The sequence below is a fragment of the Pleurodeles waltl genome, chromosome 5 (genome assembly GCF_031143425.1).
Source record: "Pleurodeles waltl isolate 20211129_DDA chromosome 5, aPleWal1.hap1.20221129, whole genome shotgun sequence".
Taxonomy (NCBI): domain Eukaryota; kingdom Metazoa; phylum Chordata; class Amphibia; order Caudata; family Salamandridae; genus Pleurodeles; species Pleurodeles waltl.
This window is the reverse complement of record NC_090444.1, coordinates 202,875,880-202,895,626: the sequence shown is the minus strand read 5'-3', so window position 1 is coordinate 202,895,626 and position 19,747 is coordinate 202,875,880. Positions and strand designations below refer to the sequence as shown.

The 19,747-nt window shown below is 45.4% G+C and overlaps 1 protein-coding gene across 2 annotated transcripts in view; it reads left to right on the top strand.

Annotated features, from left to right (window-relative positions):
- CENPF (centromere protein F) overlaps positions 1–19,747 on the top strand; it is a 364,724-nt gene that overhangs the window by 104,442 nt on the left and 240,535 nt on the right. For both annotated transcript variants that reach the window (XM_069233898.1, XM_069233897.1), the window contains exon 9: positions 8,117–8,245. In XM_069233898.1, coding sequence (XP_069089999.1) covers positions 8,117–8,245 — 129 coding nt within the window. The remainder of the gene's footprint in view (positions 1–8,116; positions 8,246–19,747) is intronic.

The following is a 19,747-nucleotide window of genomic DNA, read 5'->3' as shown; positions in this document are numbered from 1 at the left end:
TGAGGTGTAAGTACCATAGGTGCACACCACACACCAGGCCAGCTTCCTGAAAAGACTGATACATGTTTGCTGTAGCACTGCAACATTGAAAATTCACTTTGAGAGGACAAGGTGGGGGAAAGGGAAAGTGACGTAGCAATGTGCAAGAGATCTAAGTTAGCATATAGTATCTTGCAGTGAATGTGGCATAAAACTGGACTACTAGCACTGCAGAAGAGTTAAAATGTCTTGCTTCAAAAAGAAAAGAAAAGCGCATTGACAAATAGCTTGATTTTGCATTCTTTTTGGGAAGAGCAAGGTTATAACATTGATAGATAAAGCTAGTTGCAGATTCCTTACCTTGGAATTACCCCCAGGCATCAGTCTGGGTCCGGGGCATTTTCTCAAGCAGTATCCCTATGCGCCGTTAGGTGGCGATGGTCAGTGCTGTGTTTATCGACTGAGTCGGATAGGACAGATCGGGACCTATATATGCGCCACCCCAGCGACCTGACATCAGTTCTTTTTTTTCCACGCCAACGAAGCGCAGATCCTAAGAAAAACTAGCCTGTCACTTTTTGACTGACCTTTTTCAATGTTTCGTTGAATACTTTTAAGTGTTTGCACTTTGGGTGCATTGAAATGTCATCACATAAGACCGGGTTCAAGCCTTGTGAATCCTGTCATCTGATCATGTCTGTGACAGATCCGCACCTCATTTGCTTGTGGAGTTGGGAGAGCGACCACGATCCGAAGTCGTGGTCCAAGTGCCGGGCAATGAATCCAAAAGCTTTGATAGAGTGGTCCCTAAAGCTGCTTGAGACCCGGCGCTCTGCTCTGCTCCCGATCAAGAGGAAGGTCCAGAGAACGGTCGCCCCCTTTTTTGTCATCCCACTTTAAGTCCTCTGGACGATCGGTATGTCTAGGCACAAGGAGTGTTCTTTGACTTCACCCCGTCCGTCAGCCAATGCGATGAGGGAAAAGGGGCGTTGTCACTCCAAGCCTCTTTCCTCGGAGCCTGTGTCTGGGTCAGCTCCATGCCCCCTGAGTTTCCAGGAGCTGGAACGACCCCTGCCCAACTTTGTGAGTTATTTGATACCATGCGCCTCATATTTGGGCAGTCTGACTCATCTGGAGCGCCTTCAGCCCCCATCAAGTCGGCAGGGGCCCCCTTGGGTTCTGCACCAGCGCTCTCGGCTCTGGATGGCACCCATAGATCAGTTTCTGGATCGGAACTGGCATCGATCATACCATTTCGACCTTCCCCGACAACGGTTCACCCTCCTGACGCCACCCATGCCCTTGGTCTGTGTCGAACCCATTTTCATTGCTGACTCCGACACAAAGCTGGATCGGCAACTCCGATTCCGACAGGGACATTGCTCCCTAAGTCAGATCCTGACCCTTATTCTCTTGATTTGGGTTATATTGAGGATTGGGAAGTGTCACTGGACCCTTCTGAATACCAGCTTTAGGAGCCCATGGACTGTGGGTACGTACATGAGTGAGGCTAGTGATCTTCTCCTGAAGCTGACGTGCTTTCTTCTCCTACCAAGGCTATGGACGAGGGAGCATCCTAATCCATGGTGGTAAGGAGGTCCGAGGTGTTGGTCCCCAAGCTGCCTTCGGTGGCAGTCAGTACTGTCTTCCTGACAGAGGTACTTCAGCCTGGAGCTTCTTCTTCCGAGCGCCTTTTGCCCTTTAATGAAGCCCTCACTGATGTCCTGCTGGGGACTTGGTCCAAACCCAGCACAAGGGCTCTTGTGAACTGGACAGTCGCTTACCGCCATAGCCCAGCACCAAATGACCCAAAGTTCCTGACGCACAACCTGACCCCTGAGAACTTGGTTATCCAAGCCTCAACGTCCCCAGGTGCATTCCCTTCCATACCCCTGGATAGGGAATCCAAGAGGCTGGAACAGCTTGGGAAGATGTTTTCTTCCTCCAGCCTGGCATTGCAGTCAATGAACACCGCATCCCTTTTGGCCATTACACCCATACCTTATGTGACATGGTTGCGCAAGTGCTGCCACAGGTCCTGGAGGAGGCACGGGCTATTCTCTTCCAAGCTATTGCTGACTGGAGAGATGCAGATAAGTTCACAATACAATATGATGTGGGCTGGATATGACTGACTCACTAGGAAGGTCGGTTGCCTCTACAGTGGTCTTAGGTGCCACGCTTGGCTGAAGACGTCTGGCTTTTCGGGGGGATGTCCAATCCACTCTTAAGGGAATGCCCTCTGATAGCACCCATCTCTTCGGAGACAAAGCAGAGACTATGCCTGAGCACTTTAAGAAGTCCTGGGCTACTGCCAGAAGCTTGGGTCTTGCAGCTGCCCCTTGCCCTCTCAGTCTACTTTCCGCCCCTTTCCTGGCTATGGAAGGGGCGTCCCATCACCTCCGTTCACCTCCAGCCACCGTGCCGCGCATGCTGCCATGCCTTTGCGTTGCTGGGGATGTGGGATCAAACGTCTTTGTTGATCTGGGAGCCAGCAGTCCAGCCAGTCTACCTCCCCACCCACCCTGCAGCCTCCAAACCTTCCTAGTCTGGTGCTTCCCCACCAGGGACCAGTCGGAGGCAGGATTTGCCATCACCTGCCCTGCTGACAGTCCATCACATCACACAGGTGGGTTTTGCAAATAGTCTGAAGGGGCGTCTTCCTCCCTTTCGAGACTACTCCTCCATCCATTCCACCCTTCTATGATCGGATGACGGAGGATCACCTGGCACTTCTCCGCTAGGAGGTTATGGCTCTCTTGGCCAAGGGAGCCATAGAGAGGATTCCTGTGTCAGAAGTAGGTCGTAGTTGTTATTTCTGCTATTTTCTGGTGCCCAAAAAGGACAAGGGCCTCCACCCTATCCTAGCCCTCCGATCCCTCTGATCTCTTCCTTAGGAAGGAGAAGTTCAAAATGCTCACTCACGCTCAGGTTCTATCTGCCGTGGACCCAGGAGACTGGACAGTAGCGTTGGACTTGCAGGACACCTATTTCCATATTTCCGTCCTGCCTGCCCACAGACGTTACTTGCGGTTCACAGTAGGTCATAAGCATTTTCAGTTTATCATACTCCCCTTTGGCCTTAGTAGTGCCCCTCGGGTGTTCACCAAATTGATGGCAGTGCTCGCAGCTCATCTGCACAGGACAAGGGTTTCAGTCTTCCCCTGCCTCGACGACTGGCTGTTGAAGGCAGACTCACCTCAGGCTGTCGTCTCCCACTTCCAGGCTACAGTGGACCTCTAAACATGCCGAAGTCACACCTGACTCCCTCTCAGATGCTCCCCTTTAACTGAGCTGTTCTGGACACAATGTAGTTTAGGGTACCCTCCCGAGTGGTGAGTTCAGGATATTCAAGCTATGATACCGATGTTTCAACCTGTATCCTGGATTTCGGTGAGAATTACTCTGACGCTGCTGGGCCTCATGGGCTTCTGCATCCTGCTGGTGACACATGCCAGATGGCATATGTGGGGTCTGTGGTGGGAGCTGAAGTTCCAGTGGGCGCAGCATCAGGAGAATCCCTCCGACACGGTCCAGATCTCAGAGGGAACTGAGCAAGATCTGCAGTGGTGGATTTTGAACCACAATTGGGTCAGAAGCAGATCCCTCTCTCTTCCCCAACCATATCTGACAGTAGTGTCAGATGCGCCACTCCTGGGATGGAGCAACCACATGTGAGAGGCTGAGAACAGAGGCGTCTGGTCTCCGGCGGAGTCCGGGCTCCACAGTCAGTCTTCTGGAGCTCCTGGCGATCAGACTGTGAGAAACGTTAGTGCGATTTACAGGTTAAGTATTTGACTTACAGTTCCAGTCTCGGGGGTTAGGATGCCCACAGGTTGGGGTTCAAGTTAAACCCACCACCAGCAACACAGGGCCGGCCTGGTGCAGAGGTCAAATTTGAGGCAAATTTAACATGGGCTCCTATGGAGACTGGGGGCATTTGTTTCAGATCTGCTGGCAGGTAAGTATCCGGGCCTTAAGAGGACAGACCTGGGGGGGTTTAGAGGGGCACCGGGGGACCACAAGTAGGAACCAAACACACACCCTCAGCGGCACAGGGGCTGCCGGGTGCAGGGTGCAAACAGAGCATCAGGCTCCCAATGTTTTCCTATCAGGGGACCCCCAGGGGTCACTTAGATGCTGCAGGTTGGGTTCGGGGGTCGGTTCGGGACAACCACAGGCCGGACAAGTAGGAGGGCTGCCTGCTGAACATTGTTGCACCGGTGGTTGGGTTCTCCAAGGCCTGGGGGCTGCGGGTGCAGTGTGTCTTTAGGTGTCTGATGTCTTCATCCGGAGCTTTTGTGGTCAGCGTGTTCCTCAGGATTCACACTGCAGGTGTCGTCGCAGGGGGCAGGAGAGGGCAACCCAGGGTGGGCACTTGCTCGTAATCGCCTTGGGATCCTCTCTAGCCAGTTGGGCGACCTGGACATGGGCCGTGGGCGTCTGGTGCAGAATGGTCAGGACTCACGGATCCGGGGAGGCTCTGGAGTTCTTGGGGGGTAGTTTCTTTTTGGTCAGGGCCACTGTCCTTAGGACTCCGCTGCCTGGTCCCAAAATGAGCGTTGGCGTTCTACCTTGATAGCAGAGTTCCGAGTGGATGGTCAACTCTTTGTTGGGTATGTGGATGCGAAGAAGGGTCGGGCAGCGCAGAAGAGAACCATATCCAGGTGAGTTGTTATCTGCAATAAAATGTGCTACTCATTGGCTAAAAAGCAACCCGAAGGGTTTGCATGCTCATTCTACCAGAGCGACAAGTGCAACCACTGCATTAGCACGCAGAGTTCCAGTCCTTGACATCTGTCAGGCAGCAACATGGGCACCCTTGCACATGTTTACCAAACACTACTACCTGGATAGTTGGGTCCGTAGGGGTGGGTACTTTGCTCATTTGGTCTTTCTAGTATGATCTTGATTCTCAGACCCTCCTCCGGGGATGGTATTGCTTGAGTATTCAAAGTTAAGGAATCTGCAACTAGAAGTCTCTAACTTATTAACAAGTTACTTACCTTCGGTCACACCTTATCTGGTAGAGACATATTCTAGTTGCAGATTCCTTACTGACCCGCCCATACTCCCCACTCTGTGAACTGATTTCTAGGGACCTGGACGTCCCTTGAGGGCCCTAGTTTTGATGCGGCAGTGGTCAGTGTTCTTCATTGCTCCACGCTTCTGTCATGAAAGTTGTAAAAAGAAACAGACGTCAGCTCGCCGATGTGGCGTCTATATAGGTCCCGCCACGTCCTATCCAGCGCGTAAGACTCCGACGGACGTGGAGCAGATCAATGCCACCTAACAGCATGGAGGGGTATTGTTCGAGAAAAATCTCTGGATCCAGACTGACGCCTGGGGGAAATTCTAAGGTAAGAAATCTGCAACTAGAATATGTCTCTACCAGCTAAGGCATTACCAAAGGTAAATAAGTTGTTCATGCTCACAGAACAGTTGATTTTACCAGTGCATTATTTATGTTCAAATTCCTGGATCCACATGTCTACAAAGGGAAAGTATTTGTCTCAAATGCTGTACACTTGACGAAATCGCAGTGCGTATGCTGTTCCCTGACATCTGTACGTAATCAGCAGTGTCTGGATATAGGTAAGTATTAAACCCTTATAAAATGGTGTCCCAGTAAGAGGCTACTGGGTACTTATGGAGCCAGTCTGTGTAGGGTGACACTTTCCACCTGGGCTCATGTCCGGAAGCTAGTCCAAGCTACTGGTGCCGGGGGTTCAGGTGATTTCCACCGTCGAGAAATGAGGCATTTGACTGTTATGAAACCCAGGTCCAGAAAGCGAATGGTGGCTCTGGTCTTTTTGTGTCTACAGTACGGGCCTAAAAGGCACAATTCCCATGTTTGTAAATACAGTCGTGCAGTACATCTGAATAGGTGAGACGTGACATCTTGCCAGCATACCTGCAAGTGTGGGCAAGCCCACAGCATGTACAGCAGATCCGCATCGATTTGATGACAGCGAGGGCAAGGGACGTCCATTCGGTGGAAATAACGATTGATTTTAGCAGGGTAAGGTCTGTATAAAGGCCCTTTTTAAGTGCGCAAAGGCGTTGGGGGTCCACCTCTGCATCATCTGGAAGCTTGCGCTTAGCCTCTGCGGTGCTAGGCTGGCCTAGAGGTTCTGAAGCCAGAGGCCCTGAAGTTGCTTCCCTCTGACCGATGGGTTTTTGGCATTGTGCCTTAAGTTGCCCAATTTTCCTCTCCAAAGGTACCATGAGTTGTCTCCACCTTAAAGATGGAGGCATCAATCACCTGACAGAAGTTATTGTCTCTAGGTGTGCCTTCCTCCTCCATATAGAACTCTACCTCTTCAAAATCTCCCATCCTGATCTGAGCAAATAGACAGGTAGTCTCTTGCAAAAGATAGTAAGTCTGAGGAGCTGGGCTTTAAATATTGGGGAGTGACACAAGGCAGTACCCCTTTGGTTATTATTGAAGGATCTAGTCCTCAAATAAAGGGGGCTAATGCAGGGCGCAGGCCCAAATTAAAAGCAGGTCACAATATTTTTCTCTTCTCCCCTACCCGTGTAGCAGGTGTTCAGTCTCCAGGAGGAGGCTCAGGAGTGGATGAATAGACTTGATCTGCAACATTTTTGACAGCCCACGCTTGTAGGTGTGGCCGGATGCTCTTCACTCCAGTGAGAGAGTGAAGTTGATGCGCTGACTCAGCGGGGTTTAGAACGCGTGAAGTAAATTGAGCATGGGACCCCTAGCGGTCGGACTGAGCTCAGCCATCAGCAGCCGTGTAGAAGACGTTCAGAACGTCCCTGCGGCTGCTAAACATAAAATCTCAAGACAAACCAATGATGTACATGTGATATCTGGTTCATCTGGAGACACCGTAGCGATGGTATAATGATTGCTCGGTGAAGCTGCAGAGGGCAGTAACCATAAAAGTAAAAGTAAAAGGGTACTTATATTCAGAGCTGCTGAAAGAGGAAGTAGGATGATTTCCAGGGTCTATTACAGGGGGAATGTTGAATCATCATTGGGCATTATTCCTTTCTCTGTTTTCATTTCCCAGGTGTTCATGGGAAATGTAGTTTGTGACGTTTGTTTGTAAAATATGGCTGCTGGTACATAAAAAATGAGGAAAGATAAGCCTAATCCTCTCCTCCGTTTCCTGACATAGAATTGAATACGTTTGAATCGGGCATTGCGTGGATTATGTGCTGGTTCTTCCAAATAAGGCAGCCCATACCTTGCCTGTGCAAGGACGTGCCAAGTCATTTTCCCATCGCTTTTGAAGGGCCATGAGTCACAGAGCAGTGTGGATTGATAATGAGTTGGCAATCCAACGTGTCAGGTGACGACCTGTCCCATGACATGGAAATATTGAATCGTGAATTGGGTTACAGATTTGTGTGACATGTCACCTTATTTACCTGCTAACGAGGCCAGCAAAGAGTTGTATGATAGAAATAATCCGAAGAGCAAGTCCTCATCTGTGCTTATCGTTGCATGTGAAAGAAGGATTGCCTTCACGGTAGAGGTCTCATAATGTGTGTATACCAGTGACATGTCATACGGTCAGTTCTGTTGTCGAAGTGAACGTGTAAAACTAAATATCATCTTTACTGTTATCTGAAAAGTTTTCAGGGATTCACATCTGCACGAATCATACTGATGACTGAGAACAGTAACAGGCAGTAAATATTCTTTAATCTCCACTAGGAGTAGAGCTTCTCCCTCAGCTGTACTCCCTTCAAACTGTTGCATCTGCCATCATGTTTACTCTGTGTGTACCTAGCCTGCTCATTGAAAGAGATGAAGGGAACTGTGGTAACGGAGGTAGGGGAATGTGATGCATAGATCTGGATAACGCTAGAGATGCTCACTGACCTTTTGGCATAGAGGTACATGCACCAGGTCTTTTCTTACTGGGAAAAGATACCCAAGGTGAAAAATGTGGGACCGCGTAGGCTACAATTGATTAATTTATTTGTAGCAGGTAAAACCATGTGTTCTTTTGTGCAACTTTATCCCTAAAACATGTTTTATGGTGCTTTCATGACCCACTGTCTGCAAAGTGCAGAAGATGTAAAATTAGACAGTAGATGATACAACTGTTGTTCTGATTTACTCTTCCAATTATGGCCCTCATTGATATATTTTTAATTCCAGGAACTGTTACGTCAGCAACAGACTCAGCAGATGTTGGAGCAAGAATGCAATCAACTTAAATCCAAACTAACTCAGGAATCGCAGCAAGCTAAGAATGACTATAATTCCCTTCAAGCTGAGATGGACAAGGTGGGATTTTGTTGAAGCTCAAAACTGATATCCACTTGTTATGTACCTTGTTTACTTGACATGCAGTGCAAGACTGATAATGCTAAGCCCTCCAAATCTTCATTTGTAACATATTCACAGGTAGGGTAGTTAAACCTATTACCGAGCCAACCTCCTTTTAAATCCTTTAAAGAAGTGAGGCGATTCCCTTCCCCTGCTCTCCAGTGCCCCGCACTCCCTGTTAGTGGAGGAGACCAGAGTATTTTGCATAATAGAGTTAAAAACAGCTTGGGAAGCCAGAGCTCATATGAATCACAATCTTGGCCCACAGTGATTTTCCTCATCCTCACCCATATACCATGTTACTCTCCCTGTAAATCATTTCTCTATTGTCGTCTTAGGGCTTGGAAACCTGCACTGTAGCTCTGTCAACTTGATGGTACAGTTTTCTTTTCTACAGTACCTTTTTTTTTTTTCTTAATTCTAAGTACTCCATGTCTCCACTAGGATTGCTTTTTCCTGTTGTGTTCTATTGTTTCTGCTAATGGTTAAAGTTATGGGATTTATATCATGTATTCCATGGTACCATATTCACTCTCACTAGTTATGCCTTTGATGTGTACATCTGCAACACCTGTGCACCTTTGCATTATGTATTGCTCTTTTTCGGTTATGATCCAATCATTTTGTTGAGAACTGGATCGATAAACTATGGGGAAGAGAGGCCTGCAGTCTTGATGCGAGCAGTTGCAGATCTACTACTTAGGGGTGTGGAATTTAATTAAATATCTACTTGTCTATGGGATAGGTTGCTTCTTGAATCTACTTGGCCCTTTGGTGCCATGTAGTGCGGCCACAAATTATGCCTGCAATCTCATTATGTAAGAACTTTGGTAATAGCCTCTCTGATTTTTGCTCGGGCTACTACTATAGTAGGGCTTGAATACTTGCAATTTCAATCCCTACTATAGCAATTTCCTTATTTTGCCACCTTCCAGCAGATCTACAAACTGGTGCTGGAGGAATCAGTATGCAATAGTTCCATGGCGCGAATGCCTTCGAGTCTGCAAACCTGCTAACCTGTATATTTTATGGATTTTCACCAGCTCTTTTCTGATCTTTTCCCAGTATGAGAAAGGTTAGAAATTTACTCCCGACAATGGCAGAAGTAGAAGTTCTTCCACGGATGGGAAAAAAGTGGTTGGAGGGAAAGTGACTTTGTAAACGCTCAATGGACTTTCACATTAGCAAATCTACGTATGCATATTTGCTTGTACTAAAATACAGATTGTGAATTCATGAAAGCCACTTATTCAAAGACATATACCATGGGTGAACTTTTTTACTTTCTTTAAGGATTGGGTCCCTAATTAGGTCTGGCTTTAACAAAGCCATTTTTTTTAATTCAACTTTCTCCATCTGTTGGCTGGCTTTACTGTGAGTGATCGCATTTTGCTCTTCTACAAGGAGCATATTGGCAGACAAAGTAGCTTTGTTCAGTGCCAGGAACTACTGTAGCAATCAGTGGCATAATGAAACTGGAGAGGGCCCCCCCTGCAAAGAACATGGAGAACCCCAACCAGACTCACTCCGGGCAGGTTCTGTTCTGTGCGGGCCCCTTGGGTGGGGGCTGCGGGGTCTTTGTTACGCCACTCGTGGCAGTGTGTGCTTTTTGAGACCAAAAACCTTTTCCTATTTTTGCATGTGTTTGTGACAATGGTGAGGGCCTGGCAACCCCCACAACAATAAAGTGTTGCAAAAGCCATGCCAAAACAAGGCATGTATTGACTAAACCAAAAGACTCTAAAAAAAAACTGTTGGATTGGTTAGCTTTGCCAGTGCTTGTTTATTTTCATGCTTCCCATAATCTTGTTGAAAATTATTAAACTGATTTCTTTATTAGGAATATTTTTTGGAAATATTAGCATGGATCATCTTACTAAATGACCTTCAAAGAAATAGCACTTAAAATGTTATAGCAAAACGTTTTTTCCCTACTTTTGAATTTGAAAGCAAAGAATCCTCACTCTTGCTTACGAGCTTCTGCAAACATTTGCATCTAATCAGAGAGCATTGTGGGAGTATTATACTTAGCCTCATAATGTTAAACTTTTCACAAGTGTGTACACTTAAAAACATTTGTTTTTTACTGGAACCTATGTCAGTAGTGCTCTGTGACCTCAAAACATTTATTTACAGTGCTCACCTTAATAATGAAGGCTTTTCATTAATGAACCATAAATACAAGTTTGAACAGCACTAACATGTGGATGCACACATTACCTCAACTGCAGGGAAATTGCTTCTTTGTAAACTCGCAACCAAAGGGTTTGTGCTGCAGGGGGTTGAGCCTGCTTGGCCCTAGGACAAAATGCAATGTTAAATGCATGCAATATTGGACAGATTTCCTCAGTACAAGGTTATGGAACCTAAATACATGACAGAAAGATGTTAATTTAGTGAAACCTGTCTAATAAGCAAGTGGCTGGATCTTATCACAGAGGAAAATGTGAGATGTCCTTGAAACTAAGATACTCACTGCTTAATTTATTAACTGCCCAAATTCAGCCTTCTGATTGCCGGCATGCGCTTTCCTATGAGATGCCAGAAATGTTTACCTCTAATAAAAAGGCTTCTAAGTCTTCTAGAGTCATGAAACTTGGCTTACGTATTGAGACTAATGGATACTTCATATTAATACAAAAAAAACACAACACCCTTTTTGAGAATTAAATATAATCAGTTCATGTTGTGGGTGAACATTAACACTAAATCAGTAGCATATATGATTATGTATTCACGCTCAAAATATTCTTAATTCCTATTGAGTAAATGTTTATCCTAGGAATGCCTTTCTTAATATTGGTAACTTGACAAAATTAGCAAGGGTGTCCTTAGAGAAAAATGTATGTAATACATGTACAGCAATACCAAAACTGCATTGTAGAAATAAGTTAGAATTCCAAATTGCATTAGGTCAAAGAACCAAAATGTAATGGTTAAAATCACATAAATGAAGAAAATCAAATATAACAATAGGTTGTTATAAAAGAAAAAATAGGGAATGGTACGTACTCTAATGTCATGAACTCTAGGACAGCTTTGCAGTTAATTTCAGTCACATGCTGTGCTTATGCACTTTTTTGGATGTTGCATATTTTCAGTAGGGTAAGGCTGGTAGCTGTGGCTGACCAGATCTCCGCAAGGTCCTATACATTTGTTGTTCTGTGCTATCCTTGTACTTCACAGAATATAGGAAAACTCTGTGGTAGAAACCAGGAAAAAGTAGGCGCCAAGGGTTATGTCTTATGAAGTAAACTTCTCCGGGGTCCCAGGGTTGAAAGTGTTAAAAGACCTAAACTTTAGGAAAAGCTTTCTAAATTCGTTCTTGGTGCCCTAAAAGTTAGTTGTGGGAAGGCTTCTTGCAACTTCCACTTGGGACTATAGGCAAATGCCTAGTTGCTACTGACTCAGTGGTTTTCTTCTAGGCAGCAACCTTCTCTGACTACAGGACATTTCACCCCCTTTACCCATAGGTGCTCCAATTTCAAGCATGCCCCTTTCGTCAGTATATGGAGCCAGTTGCCTTTTGGGTCAGCAAGTGCTATATTTTGTTAATCCACAGAGCAGCCTTCCAGTTCCAGAGATTTATGGTAAATCTGGGGACATTCTCTTCACAGCCCATCACTATGCAGATGGGAGTTGTCTTCTATATTGTCAGCTCTCTCCCTTCGGAGTACTTAGCAGCAGTTTTTTAAAGGTGAACCCAGCTGTGACTGGTGACAATCCCGGTGTGGATCAAACTTAAATACTCTCACTTTTTCCCACCTAGGTTTTACTAAAATCTTAACAAGTTTCTCATTCTCGCTCTTCTATCTATTCCTTAGTACCTTGTGCTTCAGTAAACAAAAATGATGGCATTCAGTCTTGACAACACTTATGTCTAGCTTTGCCCAAGGCCAGTCTACTAATGCGTATGGAGGATCAAGAGCAAATTCTCTCCTCCCAGGTTACCGCTTCCTTTCACCTCATGCTGTGACTGGCTCCATCTAGATTGGGAGGCCCTGTCCTTCACAGAAGGAGCAATCACCACACATTCTATTTAATGGGAACTGTACCTGGATGAGGTAATTTGTTTCAGAAGGCTTATGTACTGTAATCCTTTGAAGTTTTGTCATTGCTCTCACCACTTCCAAAATTAGATGTGTAAGATAGCAGTTATGTATGAGTTGGAGGGAGATCTGGTAGTGGAATGGGAAAGGAAGCTTGTTTGCCTACAGAATGCCAACAGTGAGTGTGTAGCCATTTTGATACAAAAGTTAACAAAAAAGATTTTAGACAAAACTTCACACTTTGAACTGCAGCTGGCTGCAGACAGCAACACTAAAATATTAATTTCCATACTGAAGTAGGAAAGTACATTTCAGGCATGAACACTAAACAGCTGTGCACAACATTTTAATGTACATTTACAGCTGACTTTCAAAAGTGTTGCATATGGAATAAATTGCAAAAATAAAGAGAATATCTCTGTTCAAATTAATGTTAAGGCTTGAGCAGACAGATACGCTGTATTTCATTTTGATTCAGATGTATGTGGGAAAAATATCTCCTTCAGGCTTGCATCTGAAATGTGACTTTGGTGCAACTCGTGGAACTTGTGTGCTGAGTACTACTGATTTGCCATAGGGCCACCTAAGCCAATTTCATTTCAAAATACATTTTTTTTTCTTAGGGAAGTTCAGGTGCATTTAGGAATGGTTTACCAGATCCCAACTGACCAGAGGCCAAAATATATGTTTTCCATCAAAAAATATCTTGCGAGCCATGCAAAAGGCAATTTCTTACACTAGTCCTCACTAGTTGTTGCATACCACGGCCAGACTTTCAGCAAGTAAGCACAAGGCATTTCAATTTGTTGCTCAAAAGGCCCTCACTGATTTTGTTTTTTATTTATTTATTCATTCGTTTATTTTTTGGACAGAAAGGTGTGCTACAAGCTTGACTTAGTCAATGGGTATAAAGACAATGTGGTGCCCCGTGACCCTCTTTATGGCCACTTAATGGAGCACTCTTCCATGCAATGGTCATTAATGAAGTTTCATTACACCCATTTGTAGGAAGCTGGCTCTTTATATAGTATACCAAAAAGAGGCATGCTGTGTAAAGAGTCCAGGTATCCATTATAAGTAGACAGGGGATGCTCTAGTAATTTTTAGGTGCTCTATTTGGGGGTAGTGTGGTCAAGACACCTAAGGTGTGGTCGAGCAGCCTTAGGCTTATCAGAGTGGAGTGTTAGACAATTGTTGCATACACTCAGTCAATAAATGACACACCCACACTCAATAAGGAGATCAAAAGCAATTTAGAAAAATTACACATTTTAATATTTTTTCCTTACACCAAGAACTTCGTAATTGGGTAAGTACTTTTCGAGTTTTACTTTTTATGTATATAGAAGATACACTTGCATTGATTTCAACGTGGCAATGTTATCCTATGGGGAATGAACATATACTCCATAGGCTCACTTAGCAACGACTTGCAGGTCTGGTCTCTGAGACTTAAGGTGAGTATGGGGCAAGGTCCAAGGCAGCACCAACAGGTCACCTCGGGGGGGCACTGGGGCATCTGGGCGCACAGGTGGTTTTCAGCGTTCAGGTGCCCTGTTGATTTCAATGGGAAAACGGTCCTGGTGGAGAGGCTGCAGGTAAGGACTCGGACGCCAGTTTGGTGGAACCCACAGGGAGGCTTGGATCTCGAGGGTGCTGGGCACACAGGGACACTGACGGTCCATGGCAATTCAGGCTGGGAGGCTTTTGTGCAGTGGTGTTTTGTCGGCGGGGTGGGGAGGATCGCGCTGTAGGAGGCCCTCACAGTTTCTGTGTTGCTGCAAAAAGGGGCTGCAGGTAGGGTCTGGGGGACCAGTCTGGCCAAACCCAAAGGGGGGTGGGTTCAGCTCTTGAGGGTCTGAGGACTCCGTTGACCCACTTATACTCTGGATGGGGTGCTCTGGTGCTTGTGGGATGAGCCGGTGTCGAAGGCCGTGAATAAGTCAAGGAGGATGAGGACCGCTGTGGTTTCTTGGTCGAGGATGCGTCTGCTAGATTTATCGGTGCTACAGGGAGGTAAGGATAGTATCTAATGGGCTACTTACCCTGGGGTCATTACACTCTTCCTGTGGGAAGTGGACATAACCTTGTCCCAAAGTTCCTACGTCTGCCATCACCAAGATGGCAGAATTTTCCTAGAGTGGGGTACATCAGGCAGCTCACCTTAGGGTTGTTTCTGACCTGGGTATACTCCACGCCTCCTAGCATAGATAATTTCCTGCCTGTCCTCTTGCCAAATGGGCCGCTGGATGGTAGGTCTGGGGGATGCCGAGGTCGCATATCAAAGGCGACAGGGACTTAAGTCCCTGGCTTTGGTATGCTCCTTCACTAGTCATCTTTCTGGAGGAGGTGTGAACCCCTTCCGGAGTAGGCATTCTTTCTGTCCTTCGAGAATGTGAGCTCTTAACTGCAGGGAGTCAGATACCTGTACCACTCAGCCAGCACACTAGAGGACTAGTATGTTTCAGGGGGTACCTCTGAGTTAACATCTGGGTGTATTTATTAATAAATCCATCACAGGAATCAGTGTAGGTTTATCAATACGAGGTGTTTGATATCAAACACCATAGGTTTTATTGAAGCCATTATGTAGCTGGGAAACTCGTTTTGACCAGTGCCCAGTACATACCTTAGGATGGCGTCCCTGTTCACATGTAATGTCAAAAAAAAAAAAAAAATTTTACTTGGACATCACAGGGGCACATCTGCTTATCCAGATATGTCCAAACATGTACTATAATGCATCCTGTCTTAGGTCTGTAAGTACTGCTGTAGGGATGACTTACATACATTGCATGCAGTGTCTGCAGGAACAGCACACAGAATGTGCGCCATGTCTTCATTTTTTGTCTGCACCATGTCATGCAGCTTGGCAGTCTTCATGAGTGTGGTGATTGGATCCCTTAGGGTGGCACAATACATGCTGTGCCCATTTGAGACCCTCCTTAGTAACCATGCCCTAGATACTAGGGGTAGCGTTTACTTGGGGCATACCGGGGTGCTTAAGGGTATTGCCAATTAAATTAAATTTAAGCTCCGAATGTTTAGAAACAGTCTCCGATAAGGTAGCTAATGCTTTAAAGAAATATCCTTGACACATAACCCTCCCCAAGGAAAAAAAACACACTGTGCAATTCGCTGAGATGGGCAGACACAAACACCAAGGTTTAGTCATGGCACTAGGAAACTTGCCTTTTAATCTTGGCTCTATCACTGTGCCAAAATATTCTGGTTGTAAACCCTATTTATAGTCCTGGAGGGTCCACAGCAAAGTGGCTTTTTTTTTTTTTGGAGCAGCTCCGTGAGCTTCACCATCAGAACCATTCACAGCTCAGTTCATGTGCAATGAGTGAGATTAAAACTATAGATCCTGGCCTTCCCTCGTGACAAATTGCGTGCCCTTGGGCAATCACTTTTTGAGCATATTTTTTGCGCTCTTTTTTAATAGAACGTAAATCAACCTTCTGGTAGCAACTATGTGATAAGAAAACATGTTTGCAACCCAACAATCAATTGCCTTTACACGTGGGATTGAACTCCAAGTTTCTTAGTTCACTCACTAAAATGTGGTATAGTGAGAACGTTATGTAGTTAGAAACAGAGCGTTAGTGCTCCGGCTTCAACAAATTGTTTGATGGTCAAATCATGTCCTTCCTGCAACGCTGTCCCCATAATTGCAATTATGTGATAGATGTGGATGAACTACAGAATGTTCAAGCCAAGCTGAGCTTCTTGTGAATCCTTTAGTCCAAAAACGAGTCACACCTTCTCATGACTTCTGTCAGCCACCTTGGCTCTAACCTCATGTGCCAAGAATTGGAGATAAAGCAACTCTGATGGTTCATTTATTTAAATAAACATAGCAGTGGATCCACAGATACACTGCTGCACTAATACAATTATTAATCCATCATTACAGACATACTTGAAGGAGTAACATGCAACTACAATCAGATAAAGACATAACAACTCAAAGTCCATAACAACAAAGCATTCTTTTTTTATGTAAAACGAGAGAGAGAGAAAGGGTTACATATCCATTGGCCAAATTGCAGAATGTGAAAGTAGAAAACCTAAGATCAATCCTGGCGCTCCTGTGTGATCCTAGGTAATTGTTTTTCACTTTGCCTCATTTTTCTTCATTTTCACATATGAGGGCACCTTTAAATACTGGAGATCAGGATGTGAGTTCTACAAAATCCTCTTGTGTTTGATTTAATAGACTATAATGTCGCTCAATGCAGCTATATAGTCTGATGTAAGGTGAAAGGCTTCTGCATGCTAAAGAAAAACTTTTTTGAATTTAGAAGACACTTCACCAGATTTTTACATGTTGCTTGCATGATGACTTCAAACATGAAGGTGAACCTAAAAATAAAAACATTAGTACACCTTCTGCGAGTGTCTTTCTTTACTTCAGTTAATGTGTAAATTAATGCTTGCCTGTTTAACATCTTTCTGATTGAGAGTGCTTAGTCAAGTAAACAGCATCCCGGTGAAGGTGATAACCGGGGGGACCACATTTAAAGTTCAGGCGGACTGCCTGGACCCTATGGTTAGCGTCTCCGATCTAGACAGGTGGTCAGTATGTTCAATTTAGCCTGCCAACATCAGATACCTTGCTTCCCTCCCATGCTTGGTTCTCCAAAACTCAGCTTTTGAGAGCTACCTCGTCCTGTAAGCAGGAATGTATCATGACCACTGACAATATTTTGCAAAGTTTTAAGTCTTTCAAAACTAGTCTTTTGCTGTCTCAAACACTCCTTCCTTAATCCCAGGTTGGGTCTGTGCCCTTTGACATCTATTAGCACATGCTTTCTGTTAATTCATACCTATCTTGCTCTCACAATTGCCTACAATTTTAGGGTAACCTGATTGGAATAAAAGGTCAAAAAAACAAATGGTGACCTCACTTGTTGATCGCTCTTTGACCTTGTTTGCCCTAAACATGGCTCTGTCTTGACTGCATGTTTCTCACTTTCTGTCAATCAACTCACTGTGCCATAACCCCAAATTAATACTGATATGTCTGTGTTCTTGGATAGCCCATTCTAGACATCAGTATCACTTCCTCATCTCCCATTCACATCACCACCTATGCTGGTACACACCCTCAGCACAGCAGGCCACACCATTCACCAACACATCATCTAGACATGCAAACCAATCTTGCCCACTGTCCTCAATATAAAATATATCACACCAGACTGTAATATGCTCCAAACCTCACCTGAGTGCTTCACTCCACAGTCTGCAAAAGGATGCAAATTTACCTCAGACATTGCAGCATACCATTTCATAACCATAGTTCACCATGTAATCCACCATACTGCATCATTTACAAAGCTATCATGACCAGCACCCCTGTTTATGTTGCAGACCTGTTCACAATCTCTAGTGCCTCTCAGCACACCCTAAGACAGACCACCACCAGACTGGAGGCAAAGAAGTGTAAGTAAGAATAAACAAGGCAGCCGGCCTTTTCCATCTATGTACTCCAGATCGGGTACAGTGCCCCCATATCCAATAGGACCGTCCCACACTGCTCTACTTTATGAAAGATTTTAAAATACACCTTATTAAACATGATTACATCACAGTGATGTAACAATCCAATAATTAGCTACCTCTTGTTTTGCTTGTTGAACGTATGTATACCCTTTGGTGAAGGTGAAGCCCAGATTGTCTGGTAACTTGATTTTGTACCATACCTCAATACCTACATAATTGATAAGTGAGAGCTTCTGTCTTACCACACCAAATCATGTCACACACCAAATCATATCACATCACAGCCTAGTTTGTATACCATAAGTATCTGATACATACTTCTAGCTAGATATTCCTTACCTTAAAATATTCCCCAGATGTCAGACTGGATCCGGAAAATGTTGAGTGGTACCTCTGCGCACCAGTGCATCGTTTGGCTCCGCATTATTGGCATCATCCCTGCTTGAAGAAACATGTGCGATGCCTACATAAAAACCACTCCAGCGTGCTGACATCAACTCTCATGGCCTCCTGCATTCTGCTGGTAACACATGCTCACTGGCATATATAAGCTCTGCAGTGGGATCTGAAGTCCCAGTGGGTGCAGCATAAGGGAAATCCCTCCGACCTGTTGCAGATATCTGAGGGTACTGCAAAAGATCTCCAGTGGCGGCTGAGAAACTACGATTGGGTCAGTGGCAGACCCCCCCCCCCTCCTCACCCCCCCACCCCCACCCTCCACCCAGAGTTTACAGTGGTGACAGATGCAAATCTCTTGGGTTGGGTTGGCCATCTGTGAGAGGTGGAGATCAGAGGACTCTGTTCTCTGGTGGAGTTTCAACATAAGCTTGTTGGAGTTGAGAGCGATTCGCCTGGCATTGAGACTTTCTTCCTTCCATCAAGGAAACGTTAGTACAAGTGCTCACAGACACCACCACTGCCATGTGGTAATACAACAGATAGGGTTGTGGATCCTTTGCCAAGAGACCCTGTGTCTCTGTCCATGGCTGGAATTTCAGGACATATTCCTGGCCGTACAATACCTGGCCACATCTGTAAATGCCAGGGTGGACGAACTCTGCATCTATGCCTCGCGGATCACAAATGTTGTCTCCACCCTAGGGGTTTAAGGTCTCTTTCAAGGCCAGGAAGAACCTTGCTTAAGTTTATTCACCACGACTGAGAACAGGCAATGTATGGGCTGGAGTTTCCAAGGTGGCTCTCGCTCAGGGCACGTTCTAGCTTGAGTTGAATGCAGGCCTCCTGTATGCCTTTCTGCTAATTCATCTTCTGCGCAGAGTTCCCAAGAAGATCAGGACCGACTGAGCCCAAGCCATCCTTTTGGCTCCGGGTTGAACATGGAAAGGATCATATCCTGAGCTCCTGAGCATGAGCATTGGTTCTCCTATTGACGTGCTTCTTGCAGGAGGATCTCCTTTCACAGCAATAGGGCATCTGCACCCAAACCTGTGCATGCTCCCCTTTCATGTATGAGGATTGAGCAGCTGCAGTTTACAGTTTACCTCTATCCAGAAGTGTGTAAAGCCATTCAGTCAGCCAGGAATCCCTCAGCTAAAACAGTATTCGCCTGTTTGGACAAATTTGTGGCATGGTGCACTGAAGAACACATTGATCCCCTTTCTGAACCTGTACCCAAGGCTTAATTGCTTGCAGGGGTGTGGCATTCCTAAAGCCTGACGCCCAGGACATATTGTTTGGGGTGAAGGACAACAAGATTTATTGTTTATTTTGTCCTTGGGACAAGTAGGCCCAACACCCCCCCGTAGCACAAACCCCTCGGCTGCCAGTTTATTGTAACACATTATGGAGCAGGGAAGGGTATTGTCCACAGTTAAGGTAATATTTGTGTTCACATGTTAATGCTGTTCGAACTTGTATTTGTGGTTCATTAACGCAAATC